We start from the raw sequence: 17,574 nt of genomic DNA on the forward strand, positions 1-17,574 counted from the left end.
AGACATGAAACACTGAAACAGAAAAAAACAACAACGCCTAGGGAAAGAACCAAAGGAAGTGACCGACATAGGGAAGGTAATCAGGAAGGTGATTAAGTCCAGGTGAGTCTAATGAGTCGCTGGTGCGCGAAACGATGGTGACAGGTGTGCGTAATAATGAGCAGCCTTGTGACCTAGAGCGTTGGAGAGGGAATATACGTGATACCAGGGACTTTTAAAATGTACATTACAGCCTGCTGTAACTTCAGCACTTTAGGTTACTGTATTGCCAATGATGTTAGTTCAATGTAATCTCTGCCCAGGTTAGCTCAAGGTCTAGTCCTGTCCTGAGCCAAGCTGAAGGTAATTTACTCATAGTTGATTGCCTGATATCATGTCATTATTGATGTTCTGCACACTCTGAACTTGGCAGAAATGTAGACCCAAGATAAATAAGTGGAGTTGGTAGCATGACATCTAATTTCATAGTGCATGTCCAGGCAGCTATAGCAGATTAAAATGAACCAGGATGTTCTTTCAGAGGACTCAGCCTTTTCAAACTGCTGTTTGACATTCGATCATGACTGAATCAACTCGGCTGGCTTTTTAGAAAATCCATAACAGGTTGCATTGGAGTTTCCAATGCCAGCCTGTGATATAAAGAGCAGCTCAATCCTCAGTCTCCCACAGATTTACTGAAGGCATTTAACTGAATTGGGGCTCCATACGGTTCATATTCCTTTAGCTGGAAGGCATACTTTTCTCTCTAATGTATTGATATTTGGTTACTCACTGGATATGGATGTAATGTGCATTAATGTATAGAGATTATGTAAATCGGCAACTGCTGAAATAGATCTTAATGTGGTTTGATATTCTACAGATGTGAATGGATAATCTCTCTGGCACCACTATGATGGGTCAGGGCAGAAGAGTCCTACTTGCATGGATAAGTCTGAGCCTGTTTGTGAGTTTCCATACAGTCGCAGGTAAGAATGTATGTCCTGTTTAATTCACATTTTAGCAACTATGAAATGCATTGATTAGCTGTAAACAAAAAGCTATATATATATATTTTTTTTAAATTTATTTTATAAATATGATATGCTTGTAAATGGCTGTAAATGGCTCCTTTCCCAACTAATGCATCCTTTGACAGACTACTACAATCCCTTTTCTATAATGTAAATCTTTTCCAGGGGACAGAGAGAGCCTCATCCAGCTTCATACTAGATATGGTCAGCTGGAGGGCAGACTGGTCAGAGTGAGAGCCAGAGGGAGGCTGCCTACCTGGGGATCCCCTTCGCTGAGCCCCCTGTCGGGCCGCTGAAGTTCCAGGCCCCCAGCCTCCCCGGGTGTGGCAGAGACTGAGAGACGCCAAGGCTTATTCCCCCTCTGTATGAGCCTAAGCAGTAATGTGTTAGCGAGAGAGACAGGCAGGGAGACCGACAAACAGCCTATACTGTTTTATGGGGAACTCTGAATCATGCTTATTCTGATTAACATTCTGCCATTCACGTTTTTATTGATAGTGTAATAAAATGTCACCTTTCTTGTCCTCTTAACACATAGGTGTCTGCAGAACATGAACCACACTAGACAGATGGGGGACCTGTACGGAGGTCAGTTCCCTGTCCTAACCACCTCAGAGGACTGCCTTTACCTGAATATCTACACACCAGTCAAACCTGGGGACCCAAGGAAACTACCAGTGAGGAGAGACATGAGAATGTACTCATATCTACCTCAAGAGTAGACAAACATGTCTTTGGTTTGGTGGTCCTCATGGGAGGGGCTTCACTCTGATGGCTCCTCATTGGCTGCCTTCAGGGACGTAGTCATCCTCCAATAATGTTTGGGTATCCCAGGGTTCCTCAGGTACACTTCTATGTACTGCATTTGGTCAATATGATCAATGCACAAATTAAGGTCAGTAACATCTTCTCCTGTTTGGTGTCTACTGAACACAACCCTGGCATATCTGATCTAATATCTGTGTGACTGTCCAGCACTGGAGATGGCCAGTACCCCGGAATGTGGGTGTTCTGGACCAGGTGTGTGCCCTGTGCTGGGTGCAGGAGACCATCAGCAGTTTTGGGGGAGACCCAGGATCTGTCACCATTTTTAGAGAGTCTGCTGGTGGTGTTGCTGTCTTTTTTGCGTGTGTACTGTGTATCTAGGAAAACAGATATTTGCTGATACAGAAAGATGCACTGTCTGTATGTAGGCTTACTTTGGGCACTGATCCATGGTTCTGTCTGTCATCAGGACTGTTCCACAGGGCCATCAGTCAGAGTGGAGAACCCCTCATCTCTATGTTCATCCAGGATGACCCCAAACCTGCTGCACAGGTGATCTGCTGTTTCACAGTGTGCTGATCATAACAGCAAGTCTCAAGGATCCCATACATTGTTTCATATACAATATCAGAACTGGTAAAACCTTCAGTGGTTTTATGACTGTCATTATTATTCTGGTACAATGTAACGTGTTGTAATTAGTCATTCAAATGCTCTGGTTTCAATCTCTCCTTCCTCCAGCTGGTGGCACAGAGAGCAGGCTGTCCCAGTGATGACTCTGCAGAGCTCATGACCTGCCTCAGTACCCTCAGCCCACAGGACAGAGAGGTGGCTACACCTGCACTAGTAGATATGTTCTGAGCCTCACACTCACCCTATAGTGTGTGGGGTGTATGTATCCGAATGCCAGGCTGTTTCTGCTTTAGCTAACTTATACTGTTTTGTGTGGTTGAATGCAACAACATGGCTGTTGTTTGACTTCCATTCTGGGGCCCATCTTCTCTCTCCACAGGGGGAGATGGTTCTGTCTGTGCACAGGGATGGAACAGTCATCCCTACCAACCTGGAGGAAGTCCTGCAGACCAAGAGCTTCTTGGGCTTCCCCAGCATCCTAGGGATCAACAACCGTGAGTATGGCTGGATGCTACCACATGTATGTCCCTGCATGAAGATATGAAAACTGTCATATATTTTACAGGTAAATGTACTTTTATCATTTTGTTTTTACCAGTTTTTCCTGTTTCCTGGCTGGGATCTTGGAATGACCCATGAAAACATGATGATTATGATCCTGGTGTTTATGCTTCAAAAACTGGTTAGTGAAGTATGGTGGCAGCCAGGGTTGGGTAGGTTACTTTCTAAATGTAATTTTTTTGTTACTAGTTTCCTGTCCAAAACTGTAATCAGTAATGTAACTTTTGGATTGCTGAAACTCAGTGATGTAATCAGATTACTTTCAGTTGCTTTTTGATTACTTTCTCCTTAATTAAGAGGCATTAGAAGACGAAGAAAAGGATCCATCAAATGCATTTGGTGTGTCATCATGGTGGCCTCTGACTTGTGGTCAGACTCGCTTAGGTGGAACTAACTTAAACTTGCGCCTTTTTTCAATGCTGAATTGAATGGCATTGAGAAATCAGAAAGGTGTCAATGTATTTTTTTTCAAAAGCATCCTTTCTGAATTTAAAAGTAATCCATGAAGGAATAATTTAGGTTTTTAAAAGTATCTGTAATCTGATTACAATATTTTTGCTGGTGAAAGAACAATCGGGAACTTCACTTCCACTTTTTTAATACCATGATGTACGCAGGAAAATACACACTGGGATGATAATGACAGTATTATCAACCTGTAGATTTAAGAGGAGATCCTAGAGTTCCTCCTTTGATTGTCACACAAGACTGCTACTTGATTGGTTAATATAGAACGGTGGGTAGGCTTTATGCAAAATATAAATGACCTTTGTCTGATAATAGGCAGGCTAAAGATTGGGATTTGTCGAAAAAGACGAAAACAGGTTTTGCAGCTGCTTGACATAGAAAAATTGAGTATTCTAAAGGATCTACAAAACAAGTCTGTACGCTCTGGGAAATATACAGTACCAGTCAAAAGTTTGGACACCTACTCATTCAAGGGTTTCTTTATTTTGACTATTTTCTACATTGTAGAATAATAGTGAAGACATCAAAACTATGAAGTAACACATATGGAATCATGTAGTAACCAAAAAAGTGTTAAAAAATCAAAATATGTTACATTTGAGATTCTTCAAATAGCCACCCTTCACCTTGATGACAGCTTTGCACACTCTTGGCATTCTCTCAACCAGGTTCATGAGGTAGTCACCTGGAATGCATTTTTATTAACAGGCAAATTAACGTATGTCAAGAACTGCTCAAATAAGCAACGAGAAACGACAGTCCATTATTACTTTAAGACATGAAGGTCAGTTAATCCGGAAAATTAAGAACTTTGAACGCTTCTTCAAGTGCAGTTGCAAAAAAACATCAAGTGTTATTATGAAACTGGCTCTCATGAGGATCGCCAAAGGAAAGGAAGACCCATAGTTACCTCTGCTGCGGAGTTCATTAGAGTTACCAGCCTCAGGAATTGCATCCCAAATAAATGCTTCAGAGTTCAAGTAACAGACACATCTCAACATCCACTGTTCAGAGGAGACTGTGAATCAGGCCTTCATGGTCGAATTGCTGCAAAGAAACCACTACTAAAGGACACCAAGAAGAAGAGACTTGCTTGGGCCAAGAAACAAGCAATGGACATTAGACTGGTGGAAATCTGTCCTTCGGTCTGAGTCCAAATTGGAGATTTTTGGTTCCAACCGCCGTGTCTTTGTGAGACACAGAGTAGGTGAAAGGATGATCTCCATGTGTGTGGTTCCCACCATGATGCATGGCGGTGTGAGGGTGCGTTACTGGTGACATTGTCTGCTTTATTTTGAATTCAAGGCACACTTAACCAGCATGGCTACCACAGCATCCTGCAGCGAAACGACATCCCATCTGGTTTGTGCTTAGTCCCACTATCATTTTGTTTTTCAATAGGACAATGACCCAACACACCTCCAGGCTGTGTAAGGGCTATTTGACCAAGATGGAGTGTGATGGAGTGCTGCAGCAGATGACCTGGCCTCCACAATCACCCGACCTCAACCCAATTGAGATGGCTTGGGATGAGTTGGACCGCAGAGTGAAGGAAAAGCAGCCAACAAGTGCTCAGCATATGTGTGAACTCCTTCAAAACTGTTGGAAAAGCATTCCTCATGAAGCTGGTTGAGAAAATGCCAAGCGTGTGCAAAGCTGTCATCAAGGCAAAGGGTGGCTACTTTGAAGAATTTCATATATTTTGATTTAGTCCTTTTTTGGTTACTACATGATTCCATATGTGTTATTTCATAGTTTTGATGTCCACTATTATTCTACAATGTAGAAAATTGTAAAAATAAAGAAACCCTTGAATGAGTAGGTGGGTCAACTTTTGCCCAGTACTGTATATACAGTGTTTATGTATACAGACATACATACATAAATACATGGTATATTAAAAATCCACTAGTGACACTTAATACACTTTATTTTGTAATCAGTTACTCCCCAACCTTGGTGGCAGCTTTATAATAAAACATCTAACAGTCTGGTCCATGAGCTGTATTTTAAACCCTGTATCTCCCTGGTAGCATCAGCCAGACTCTGCCCTGGGGATCATCGTAGAGGAGACATGGTGACATGAATGACCCCGTGGGGAACAGGGATGCCTCTACTGATTGTGGTCCCAGGGGGTGTAGAGGTGAGGCATACACTGGGAACTATACCAATCAGATGCCCTATTTTTTTATTATTCTCTTTAGAAACCTCCTGGAAGACATTATTTAATAATTATGAATAAATAATTTTAAGACATATCTAAATGATTGAGACTTTTTGTAGTTGACAGACATGCTCTGTTGGTATTCACAGATACATTACACACGTGTCTATGCAAGATTCTGGTTGCTTGATCTACTATGAGTTCCAGCAGCATTCCTCCATGGTCACATCAGCAGACCAGGCTTTGTGAAAGCAGACCACTGAGGTAGGCTTTGTGTTTGCTGCCACCTTTTGGACAGATGACAGTGAATGGTAGTTAAAAAAATATTCTGGAGATATTGTAGGCTAAATATATTTGAAAACCTTGTTTTTATATCAAATTCTGGGGGAACTGTTCATAACAATAACATGAGTAACAAGTTACTGTGAAATAACATAGTCAGAGGTTAATACTGTTACGTGACAAAAGACTGAGGAAGATTATATTTGGACAAGCTCATTCTGCTGAGCCTGTAACTATCTCTGCAGCTTTTCTTGGAAACAACAGAACTAAAAAAGTTTTCCACTCATAGATAACACGACAGAGGAGGAACGACAGCTTAGCAGGACCATGATGAAATACTGGACTAACTTTGCCAGAACAGGGTGAGAGATCCCTTGTTCTCTCACACTGTGTATTTAGTTGGAGAAGCTTCAACACATACATGTAACAAGAACCAGATTTCTGCCATGTAATCAAGTTTTCATACCGCCAGAAGTTCTGACTTTTCTGAGTAAATAGATTTCTAAATAAGTTACAGAAGAGTTCATATTAAACAAAGGACAGTTAAGACTCCCTACTGTATGCAAAAAAATATTTGCTACTATGTACCAAGTATGCTTTTCATATCTACTTAGTGGTTACTCTATATAGGACATTTATAGTAGCTCAACCACCAATTGCGTTGGGTCATAGTAGTATGGTGCGTTCGGAAAGTTTTAAGACCCCTTGACTTTTTTCACAACCTTATTATAAAATTGATTAAATCGTTTTTTCCCCCACATCAATCTACACACAATACCCCATAATGACAAAGCAAAAACAGGTTTAATTTTTTTTGCAATTGTATAAAAGGAAATATTACATTTACATAAGTATTCAGACCCTTTACTCAGTACTTTGTTGAAGCGCGTTTAGCAGGGATTACAGCCTTGAGTCTTCTTGAGAATGACACTACAAGCTTGGCACACCTGTATTTTGGGAGTTTCTCTCATTCTTCTCTACAGATCCTCTCAAGCTCTGTAGGTTGGAGGGGGAGAATTGCGGCACAGCTATTTTCATGTCTCTCCAGAGATGTTCAATCGGGTTCAAGTCCGGGCTCTGGCTGGGCCACTCAAGGACATTCAGAGACTTTTCCCGATGCGACTCCTGCGTTGTCTTGGCTGTGTGCTTAGGGTTGTTGTCCTGTTGAAAGGTGAACCTTCACCCCAGTCTGAGGTCCTGAGTGTTCTGGAGCAGGTATTCATCAAGGATCTCTCCGTACTTTGCTTTGTTTGTCTGTCCCTCGATCCTGACTAGTCTCCCAGTCCCTGCCGCTGAAGAACATCCCCACAGCATGATGATGCCATCACGATGCTTCGCTGTAGGGATGGTGCCAGGTTTCCTCCAGATGTGATGCGTGGCATTCAGGCCAAATAGTTCCATCTTGGTTTCATCAGACCAGAGAATCTAGTTTCTCATGGTCTGAGAGTCTTTAGGTGCCTTTTGGCAAACTCCAAGCGGGCTGTCATGTGCCTTTCTACTGAGTGGCTTCTGTATGGCCACTACCATTAAAGGCCTAATTGGTGGTGCTGCAGAGATGGTTGTCCTTCTGGAAGGTTTTCCCATATCCACAGAGGAACTCTGGAGCTCTGTCAGTGACCATCGGGTTCTTGGTCACCTCCCTGAACAAGGCCCTTCTCCCCTGATTGCTCCGTTTGGCTGGGCAGCCAGCTCTAGGAAGAGTCTTGGTGGTTCCAAACATCTTCCATTTAAGAATGGAGGCCACTGTGTTCTTGGAGACCTTCAATGCTGCAGAATTGTTTTGGTACCCTTCCATTGATCTGTACCTTGACACAATCCTGTCTCAGAGTTCTGCAGACAATTCCTTTGACCTCATGGCTTGGTTTTTGCTCTGACATGCACTGTCAACTGTGGGACCTTTTTATATAGACAAGTGTGTTTCTTTCCAAATCATGTCCAATCAATTGAATTTACGACAGGTGGACTCCAATCAAGTTGTAGAAACATTTCAAGGATGCATCTGAGCTAAATTTCGAGTCTCATAGCAAGGGTCTGAATACTTATGAAAATAAGGAATTTCTGTATTTTTAATACATTTGCAAACATTTCTACATGTTTTCGCTTTGTCATTATGGGGTATTGTGTGTAGATTGAGGATTTGTTGTCTTAAATCTATTCCGAATAAGGCTGTAATGTAACAATGTGGAAAAGTCAAGCGGTCTGAATACTTTCTGAATACACTGTATGTAAAATGAAGTATTCATAAGTGCACCAGCTCATATGATGCCAATGGGTTGTCTCTCTCTCTGGTCCTGTAGTAACCCTAATGGAGAGAGTGTGTTTGATTGGCCGACATTCACTACAGATCCAGGCCAACCTCGGGCTGGGCAGTGTCTCAGAAAAGAAGAGAGCCCAGTTCTAGAGAGAAGACTTCCCCAAAGGACTGCAGACTGCTGGACACAGACGCACAGTGACCTGTAGAACTGAATGTTCACTATGTCAAAATGTTGTTCTAGGAGTGTCCATGTTGTTGCCCTCCACTCCAGTGATGCCAAGCAGTTTGCAATTAGGTTACAGTATATGAGGCTTTCTTAGCCAAAATATGACACAAAATAAGGAAAAGGCTATTTTAATATTCCAGATTTTCTTTCATGGTTTGGTCTTTTTTTAAATATTTTATTTAGCCATTTTTTACCATTTATGTAGTCTATTTTTATCTTGCTGTGTTCATATGTCCATTAAAGCCATAAAATAATTGTGACTGATTAGACGAATGTCCTTCTGCTTAGTAATAAAACATTTTAGTTAGACACTTATCTGATAGGCGAAATCAATGTCTCAAGCACTGTGTGCAGTGTGCGATTTCTCAGTGGAGAATCGACATGTGCAATCAATAGTCCAAACAGTTGCAAAACGTTCTAAAACGATAGTTTCTTTGGGACAAATTTATGAATGTCCTTCCCCGTTAGTTACGGTTGCTTGCGTTATACGTTTTGTAACAGAATCGGCTTAATGAATGCACCCCACGTTTGCTTTTGACGGTGTAAGGTTTGGTCTTTCCGAGCTACCATACAGAAAAAAACATCCCTGACAAGCAGCTGTTGCTACAATGTTACAGAACTCCCACGTGCGTAAATCAATCTGTGGTCACTTTGTGATAGTTTGACTAATCGTCAGTGATTTGTGAGAATTTTCTGCATCTTCGACGAGAGGACAATGGAGGCCGTTATTACGATTAATCCCGGTAAATGATTGCTGCGTGTTTAGCGAAAAGTCACTAATGCTAACGCATGCCAATGGATGGTAGCCTAGCAGTTCCCGTTATGAAGTTGGGATTTACATTACCCTTCAAAACTGTCATTTCATCAAGCATGTGAATTATTTCCTGTTTAGGTGCCACGAAATGGGACATCCGAGAGAAAGTTTGGGATTACATTGAAGCTAAGAATCTTGCAAACTTTCCAAGGCCTGTGCACAACAGAATCCCCAATTTTAAGGTAGGGCATTTCTGGAGGTTCAGTGTACTGCAATTTGATTGAATTATTCCTAACGCTAACCCTCTTAGTATTTGTCAAAATATCAAGTTTGAAACCATGTTTGTAGTTTAAATTTATCTTTTGCATGTGCTGCTGGTAAGGTCCCATATAGCCATTTTGAAAAGTCTTGTAAAATGTTCATTGTGCGCTCTCCATAGCCATTGGTCTGCACTAATAAATGTCTCTAGCTAGCCTTACCTAAACATCAGACTGCTACCATGGTTACTCCATGACGTCAGTCAAAGTAGCTGTAAAAAAGACTGTCTCTACAAGACAATGTTGAAGAAAATAATATTTACACTTTACCGGTTGTACATGCTGTTGGTCCTTTTGGCTGTAGGAGGTTGAGATCAGGTATCAACAGGAAAGTGTTGTTTACCCGACTTTTTGCACAATATGTTAACAATAGCGGAATGCGTTTGTATTTATTAGGGATCACCATTAGCTTCTGCCAAGGCAGCAGTTACTCTTCCTGGGGTCCAAACACATTAAGGCACTTACATCACAAACAAAAGATAAACACAGTACATATTTAAAAAAAAATATTTAATCTTTTTTTAACTAGGCAATTCAGTTAAGAACAAATTCTTATTTACAATGACGGCCTGGCTAAAGGCCTCCTGTGGGGACGGTGGCTGGGATAAATTTAAATAAAAAAATAAATTAAGTAAAAAATATAGGACAAAACGCACATCACGACAAGAGAGACAACCCTACATAAAGAGAGACCGAAGACATGTGTTGCTGCCATCCTATGATAACACATGGTAGCAGCATGAAACAGGGTACAAACATTATTGGGCACAGACAACAGCACAAAGGGCAAGAAGGTAGAGACAACAATACATCACACAAAGCAGCCACAACTGTCAGTGTCCATGATTGAGTCTTTGAATGAAGAGATTGAGATAAAACTGTCCAGTTTGAGTGTTTGTTGCAGCTTGTTCCAGTCGCTAGCTGCAGCGAACTGAAAAGAGGAGCGACCCAGGGATGTGTGTGCTTTGGGGACCTTAAACAGAATGTGACTGGCAGAACGGGTGTTGTATGTGGAGGATGAGGGCTGCAGTAGATATCTCAGATATGGGGGGGGAGTGAGGCCTAAGAGGGTTTTATAGAACATTATTACACCACTACATATCTAAAATACAAAATGTATAATACCGCCATACAACATTATTACAATGTGCGTGTGCTAGCGTTTGTATGCGTGTCTGTACGTGTGTCTCTTCACAGTACCCACTGTTTCATAAGGTGTATTTTGATATATTTTTTAATCTTATTCTGCTACTTGCATCAGTTACCTAATGTGGAATAGAGTTCCATGTAGTCATGGCTTTATGTAGAACTGTGTGCCTCCCATAGTCTGTTCTGGACATAGGGATTGTGAAGAGACCTCTGGTGGTGCCATGTCTTGTGGGGTATGCATGTGTGTCTGAGCTGTGTGCTAGTAGTTTAAACAGACAGCTCAGTGCATTCAGCTTGTCAACACTTCTTACAAAAACAAGTATTGTTAAAGCCAATCTCTCCTCCACTTTGAGCCATGAGAGACTGACATGCATGTTATTAATGTTAGCTCTCCGTGTACATTTAAGGGCCATCCTTGCTGCCCTGTTCTGAGCAAATTATCACCTGACCACATGACTGAACAGTAGTCCAGGTGCGACAAAACTAGGTCCTGTAGGACCTGCCTTATTGATAGTGCTGTTAAGAAGGCAGAGAAGAGCTTTATTATGGATAGACTTCTCCCCATCTTAGCTACTGTTGTATCAACATGTTTTGACCATGACAGTTTACATTCCAGGGTTACTGCGAGCTGTTTTAGTCAACTCAACTTGCTCAATTTCCATATTATTCATTACAAGATTTAGATGTGGTTTGTTTTTTTGTCCCAAAACTAAAAGCATTGTATTATGAAATATTTAGGACTAACTTATTCCTTGCTACCATTCTGAAACTAACCACAGCTCTTTAAGTGTTGCAGTCATTTCAGTCGCTGTAGTAGCTGAAGTGGATATACGCATACGTTTTTCTAGCAGCAGACTGATCGATATTGTCAGAAGCCGCACTGAAGTCTAACAAAACAGCCCCACAATCTTTTTATCATTTCTTCTCAGCCAATCATCTGTCATTTGTGTAAGTGCTGTGCTTGTTGAATGTAATTCCCTATAAGCATGCTGAATGTCTGTTGTCAATTGTTTCCTGTAAAATAGCATTGTATCTGGTCAAACACAATTTTTCCAAAGTTTACTAAGGGTTGGTAACAGGCTGATTGGTCAGCTATTTGAGCCAGTAAAGGGGGCTTTACTATTCTTGGGTAGCTGAATGACTTTTGCTTCTGTCCAGGCCTGAGGGCACACACTTTCTAGTAGGCTTAGATTGAAGATATAGCAAATAGGAGTGGCAATATTGTCCACTATTATCCTCAGTAATTTTCCATCCAAGTTGTCAGAACCCGGTGGCTTGTCATTGTTGATAGACAACAATTTTTTAACCTCTTCCACACTCACTTTACGGAATTCAAAATTACAATGCTTGTCTTTCATAATTTGGCCAGTTATACTTGGATGTGTAGCGTTTGCTAATCTGGCCAATGAAAATAAAATAAAAAGTAGTTGGCAATATCAGTGGGTTTTGTGATGAATGAGCCATCTGATTCAATGAATGATGGAGCCAAGTGTGCCTTTTTGCCCAAAATTTCATTTAAGGTGCTCCAAAGCTTTTTACTATCATTCTTTATGTCGTTTATCTTTTATTTCATAGTATTGTTCCTTTTTATTCAGTTTAGTCACATCATTTCTAAATGTTCAGTATGTTTGCTAATCAGTTGTGCTGCCAGACCTATTTGCCATACCTTCAGTCAACTGAAGCACAGTTTCTCACAATTATCTGTGTTTGTCGTTCGGTTACGCTCGGCCATATTGTACAAGTGTTTTGTCACGTGCAATTTGCATCAGTATTGAAAATACAAACGATATACAGACGACTAGCACACGGAAGGTCAGGTTGATAACGCTACTCTGTAGATGTTTTATCTCACATTCCTACCTGCAAAGGACCAACCAGACAGACAACCGGTATGTAGAAGTGAGAGGAAACTTTCCTGATCTAAATGCTAATTTCTGAATTCTATGCAATTCAACTTGGGTTCTTCAGGTTATTGCTAGCCTAACTACCTTATTAGATATGTCATATTGTAAGCTAGTAGCTATCATAGTACCTTTGTCTTTGACCTGTGGTAAAATCTCTATTTTCAGAAAACCTATTTTTGACACACATGCTTTTGAACCCCTTATCCTTTGTGTGTGTGTGGATGCGTGCTTGTCTTGCTGTATGTGGTTGTCTATGCGGTCAGGGTGCGGTCCCGGCCTGTGACCGTCTCTCAGCCCTGCAGGAGTTCAAGTCCAGCCAGACAGTCAAAGTGAACCCGGACCGACCCCAGCAGCAGGCCCGCTACATCACCCTGGATGTAAGTGTGCACTCACATCTTCTCTCCTTACCCCCTCTCCCCGTCTCTGCCCCCAGGGTGCCCACACTGCCTGCGCCAAGGTGTCGGAGCTGCAGGTATTCAGTGAGACTGACGAGGTGAAGGTGGACCCTGACAAGCCGCTGGAGGGGGCGAGGCTGGCCGTGCTGCAGGTAGCCCTGGGCCACTGGTTCAGTAGTGTTGTCTCATCACCAGATCATAACCATGGAGTGCTGGATTTATGTTATTTGTATTAGATGCCCTTTACTCATCTGTCTATGGTTGTATTCTCTTAGCTTACTAAACTCTGGCCTCTTGCTTCTAGGCGAGGAAAACCCTGCTGGTGCCGACCCCTCGCCTTCGTACAGGACTCTTCAATAAGATTGTCCCGCCTGAGGGAGCAAGCAAAGAAGAACTGAGAGTGTGTTCCACCTCGCAGGTGAGTCAGTCCCTTCTCACTAGTGCTGAGCAATTAAATGAAATGTTGGGTATTTTTTTGTTTTTTAAATAACTAATTGACTTCAGTTCAATTATTTGAATTCCATTTTGTTCCGTTTTTTTCTTCTGTGAGCTCATTGCGCTGCAGTTTCTCTAGAGATAAATCGGATCCAGCCCAAACTGCAACGTTGTAGTTTCCAACAGGCCAAAGTTTTACATAGTTTAGTACAGAAAACTTGATAATTAAATACAATGAACATAATCCATTGTGCGGCTACTTGTCCGGTCTGTTTCTTTTACGCCTGCTACGTAGAAGCATTCTAGAAGAATGCGCGATCAAGAGGGGATACATAGAGAGCAGTTGCTTCGTGCTTTATTTACTTTGAAGACCTACTGAGGTAGTGATGTTGTCAGACAGCATAGGCAGCAGCTCTATAGAGATGAGAGGATGACTTGGAATTAAATAATAAAGTCATCAAATAAAACAAATGTAATATACACAACTAAAATATTTAAGTCATGTGAATAACTGCTGGTTAATAAGTGATAAGCAGTCACTACCATCATGGGACTTTTAGTAGTTGTGTTCTGTTGCAATATTCAATGCACATAATGCATAGTGCATTTCATGTTTTAAAAAATGATCAAAACCTTGTAGTAATAAACTGAACCAACCTCAAAAAGCACTAATCGCTCAACACTACTTCTCCCCCAACACCCACCCCGACGCCGCATTACCTATCCCTCTCCATCCAGCCCCAGTGCACATGGATTCAACATCACACTTTACCTCCTTCATTCATCACTTCCCATTCATTATCCCCATAAACATGCTGTCACTCTGTACTACTTGGTGAATCCACCATAGAAGACCAAATGCTTTGTTCCCAGACTAGTTGGAGTGTCGGGTTTCAAATGTAAAATGTTTGAATCCAATGTTTCTTGTGATCTGGTGCACCTGTTCTCACCTTTTCTTTCTTTCTTACTTTTCTTTATTTTCTTTTTCCTTTCTTTCTTTTCTTTGTTTCTTCTCCAGGGAGTGAAGGAGTTCAGTGTCCCTGTGGGTCTGGATTCCAAGGTTCAGGTGGATCTTCTAGTGGTTGGCTCTGTGGCCGTGTCTGAGAAAGGTGAGAGCTCTGTGGGCAGTGGACACCTACCCTGGTCCAGGAAAGTTCCGGCTCAGCATCAACACCGATACTGTTAGGATTAATCTCATCTCTCCTTTCTCCTCAGGTTACCGGATAGGTAAAGGAGAGGGCTTTGCTGACATGGAGTATGCCATGATGCTCTGCATGGGGGCTGTGACGGAATCCACTGTGGTGGTTACCATCGTCCATGACTGCCAGGTTAGCCTGTTATCCCACAACATGAAGTCACACACTGTGTTTGGTCTTAACCTGGATTAGTGTTGCTTCATGCTCCAGATTCCTATTCTTTTGCAACGTGTATCTGTGCTTGATGTCTGTATTTCTGCAGGTTGTTGACATCCCAGAGGATCTGATTGAGAGCCATGACATCACTGTGGACTACATCCTCACCCCGACCAGAGTCATCAAGACAGACTGTCAACGCCCCAAGCCCCAGGGCGTCATCTGGACTAAGGTACAGCACTAAATCTCACCCAGGTTACTGTCGTTCAATATGATTCATTCCATTGCTTATGCAGTTGTTCTAACTACTGTTGCTGCTGCTAGCTACAGCTGCTGGTTTTACAAGTACGACTGCTCTTAGTTGCTGTATGTTGCTGAGTGGCTGAAACCTCAATGATTTGAGCTAGAAAACAGCTTTGAAAATGAGGCCAAAGTTGCACCCGTCTTCTGTAGTTTTCCAGTGACTTTTGGCTGCACCTCAAACCGTGTTGCTTGAGCTTTGTTTGCTCACCTTCCCGTAGAAGTATACCCATTACACACACACACGCTACCTCTGGGGTCCCTTAAGACCACCATGCCCGTCCTGAGGACCCATGCTGACCTCGTAGACAGGAAGGCCATGTCTGATCATCAAAGGCCTCTCCACCGGGCCAGCCTGGCTGTGCAGGGCTCAGTTAAAGAGAGGGCACCGGGGCCAAGGTAAAAACAATAGCCCATTATATCCTGTACAGGAGCAGCCGCCATCACAGCCTTAGCAGACCCACTGCCCTGGGAAATCAGAGAGCGGTCTTTATATAGCTTACCAGGGAAGTGGAATATCCCCCCAGAATAAAGATGCTACGGTCAGAGAGGTTATCAGCGCCCCTGAAGACTCTGTTTCCTCTGCGTTCATGTACTGTAAGCATGGATGTGTTATGTGTTATGGAGTACTGTTGTGTTGGTTGTTGTGTCCTTTGAGGTTAGTCGAGTAGTCTAGTCATGCATGGGTTTTGGTGTAGTTCATAAGTAATCTAGCATGCACTGAACATTTGCATGGTCACCTAAAACGGCATGAGCAGGCGCCAAACATCAGCTTTCTTGATTGTGTTTATACCCCATCACTTTACTAAACCCCATTCTTCTTGGCATGACCCAGAGCTGGGCTGCCCTTAACCCAGTGCCTTTGCTGACCTTTAGCAGCCCTGCTGTGATATGACCTTGAGCAGCCCTGCTGTGATATGACCTTGAGCAGCCCTGCTGTGATATGACCTTGAGCAGCCCTGCTGTGATATGACCTTGAGCAGCCCTGAGCCTGTCCTGTTGTATACCTGCAGCTGAACGCTGAGATGCTGGAGAAGATCCCCGTGCTGAAGAAGCTCCGGGCCTTGGAGGAGGAGCAAGGGAAGGACGTGACCCTGGGGACCCACCCTCCCCCGCAGCCCAGGGAAAGGGCCAGGAGGGAGCCCCGGAGGGACAGAGAGCCCAGGTCAGAGGGTGATAGACCCCGGCGTGAGCCCAGGCGCAGGCCTAGACGGAACACCCAAGAGGACTCTGAGAGGGACCCCAACGGGGAGTCCAGGGAGGAGACTGAGCAGAAACCCAGACGACGCCCACCAAGAGTGAGGAGGGAGGGGGACAGAGAGGGGGGTAGGGATGGTGACGGGGAGGGAGGCCAGGAGGGAGGCAGAGAGGGGGGTAGGAGGGTCAGGGGATTCCGCAATGGGGGCTTCCGTGAGGGGGGCAGAGATGGAAGCAGGGGGAGAGGCAGAGGAGGCCGGGAGGGGGCCAGGGGGAGGGGAAGAGAGGTGGACAGGGATGGGGTCAGGCAAGAAGGCAGGGAGGAAGGTGGCGAGCCCCGTGAGCGCAGGCCCCCCCTGACCGTGACCACAGTGTACCTGGGGGGCATCCCTGCCGGGCTGCGTGTCAGCGAGCTGAAGACTGCTCTCCGGGAGAGGGAGGCAGCCCCCATCCGTCTCACATGGCAGGGTGCTCAGCACCGGGCCTTCCTGGACTACTTAGACCCCCAGGCTGCAGATCAGGCCCTGGCCGCCCTGGAGGGGCTCTCCCTGAACGGCCACGACCTGCAGGCTGAGCTGGCCAAGAGCCAGAGGGGAGGCAGGAGGCCAGGTCCAAGCAACCGGAGGCCCAGACCAAATACAGGTCCCAAAAATACAGCTAGAGAAAGTAGAGAGAGTACGAGTGAACCAGAGGCAGATTCCCCCAAGCAGGAGCTCAACCATAACGAGTAACTGCCTGCTTCTCTGTCCATCTCTGTAACAGAAGCCAAGCCAGCAGAAAGAAAAGGCTGTGTTTCATGAAAGGGAAGGATGCTACTTTCACTGTACCAATGTGAAGTGTGAAAATATGTTTAATGCCTTAAGCAGAGTTTGGTTTGTCGTTCTGGTTTTTAGTGTTGGTATTGATAACACGTAACCCCATTTACGTTTGAAATGTTCTTATACAGAGGTTTCATCCACACAGGCCTGTCTGTCAGTCACAAAGGAAGGAGAGGTTTTCCCTGTTAGTCTCTTTGTGCAGGGGGAATGTTTAATGCCCTACATGTAATGCCATCGGAATTCACAGGATATTTTCTGTACTAAATAAAAAATACTTTGAGTTCATAGTTTTAACCATTTTGTCTTCTTTATAACTCAAAACCCAGGACTGATCAACCTGACTGTCAAATGATGATCTGTGTACACACCATACACCGCTAGTCTGTCAGTACTGTGTGTTCCTATTGTTGTAAGTTATCCTACTGACGAACAATCTGGGGAAAATATGAACCTAAAGCTAAAACGGATGAGGAAAATAGTATACCAAGATGGATGGTGAGCTGGTGTGTTTAACCCTTCATCAAGTGTCCAAGCCTCTCATAGGACCTTGTTTATGTCTTTTGGCAGTATTGAACTGTTTTTCAGCA

General features: G+C 43.4%; 2 protein-coding genes and 1 long non-coding RNA gene across 3 annotated transcripts; all 3 read left to right on the forward strand.

Moving 5' to 3' along the window:
• Nucleotides 1-1,473: 1,473 nt before the first annotated feature.
• On the forward strand, nt 1,474-2,291 carry LOC120052661 (carboxylesterase 4A-like; the record flags this gene model as incomplete). The annotated part of the gene is made up of 4 exons (XM_038999710.1): nt 1,474-1,731; nt 1,848-1,857; nt 1,989-2,118; nt 2,188-2,291. Coding segments are annotated over exons 1-4 (411 nt in total), but the record flags the coding sequence as incomplete, so codon positions are not given.
• On the forward strand, nt 2,292-8,599 carry LOC120056400. The gene is made up of 7 exons (XR_005477793.1): nt 2,292-2,330; nt 2,520-2,905; nt 3,010-3,093; nt 5,474-5,583; nt 5,754-5,868; nt 6,176-6,248; nt 8,184-8,599. It is a non-coding gene; the product is annotated as an uncharacterized LOC120056400 (long non-coding RNA).
• Nucleotides 8,600-8,945: 346 nt separating this feature from the next.
• Nucleotides 8,946-17,274, forward strand: LOC120047728 (methenyltetrahydrofolate synthase domain-containing protein-like). The gene is made up of 8 exons (XM_038993286.1): nt 8,946-9,109; nt 9,259-9,362; nt 12,924-13,037; nt 13,190-13,303; nt 14,339-14,429; nt 14,536-14,648; nt 14,779-14,904; nt 15,986-17,274. The coding sequence occupies exons 1-8, from the start codon at nt 9,082-9,084 to the stop codon at nt 16,898-16,900; spliced, it is 1,605 nt and encodes a 534-aa protein (XP_038849214.1). The 5' UTR covers nt 8,946-9,081; the 3' UTR covers nt 16,901-17,274.
• Nucleotides 17,275-17,574: the final 300 nt, after the last annotated feature.

Source organism: Salvelinus namaycush, chromosome 1 (genome assembly GCF_016432855.1).
Source record: "Salvelinus namaycush isolate Seneca chromosome 1, SaNama_1.0, whole genome shotgun sequence".
In the NCBI taxonomy this organism is placed as follows: Eukaryota; Metazoa; Chordata; class Actinopteri; order Salmoniformes; family Salmonidae; genus Salvelinus; species Salvelinus namaycush.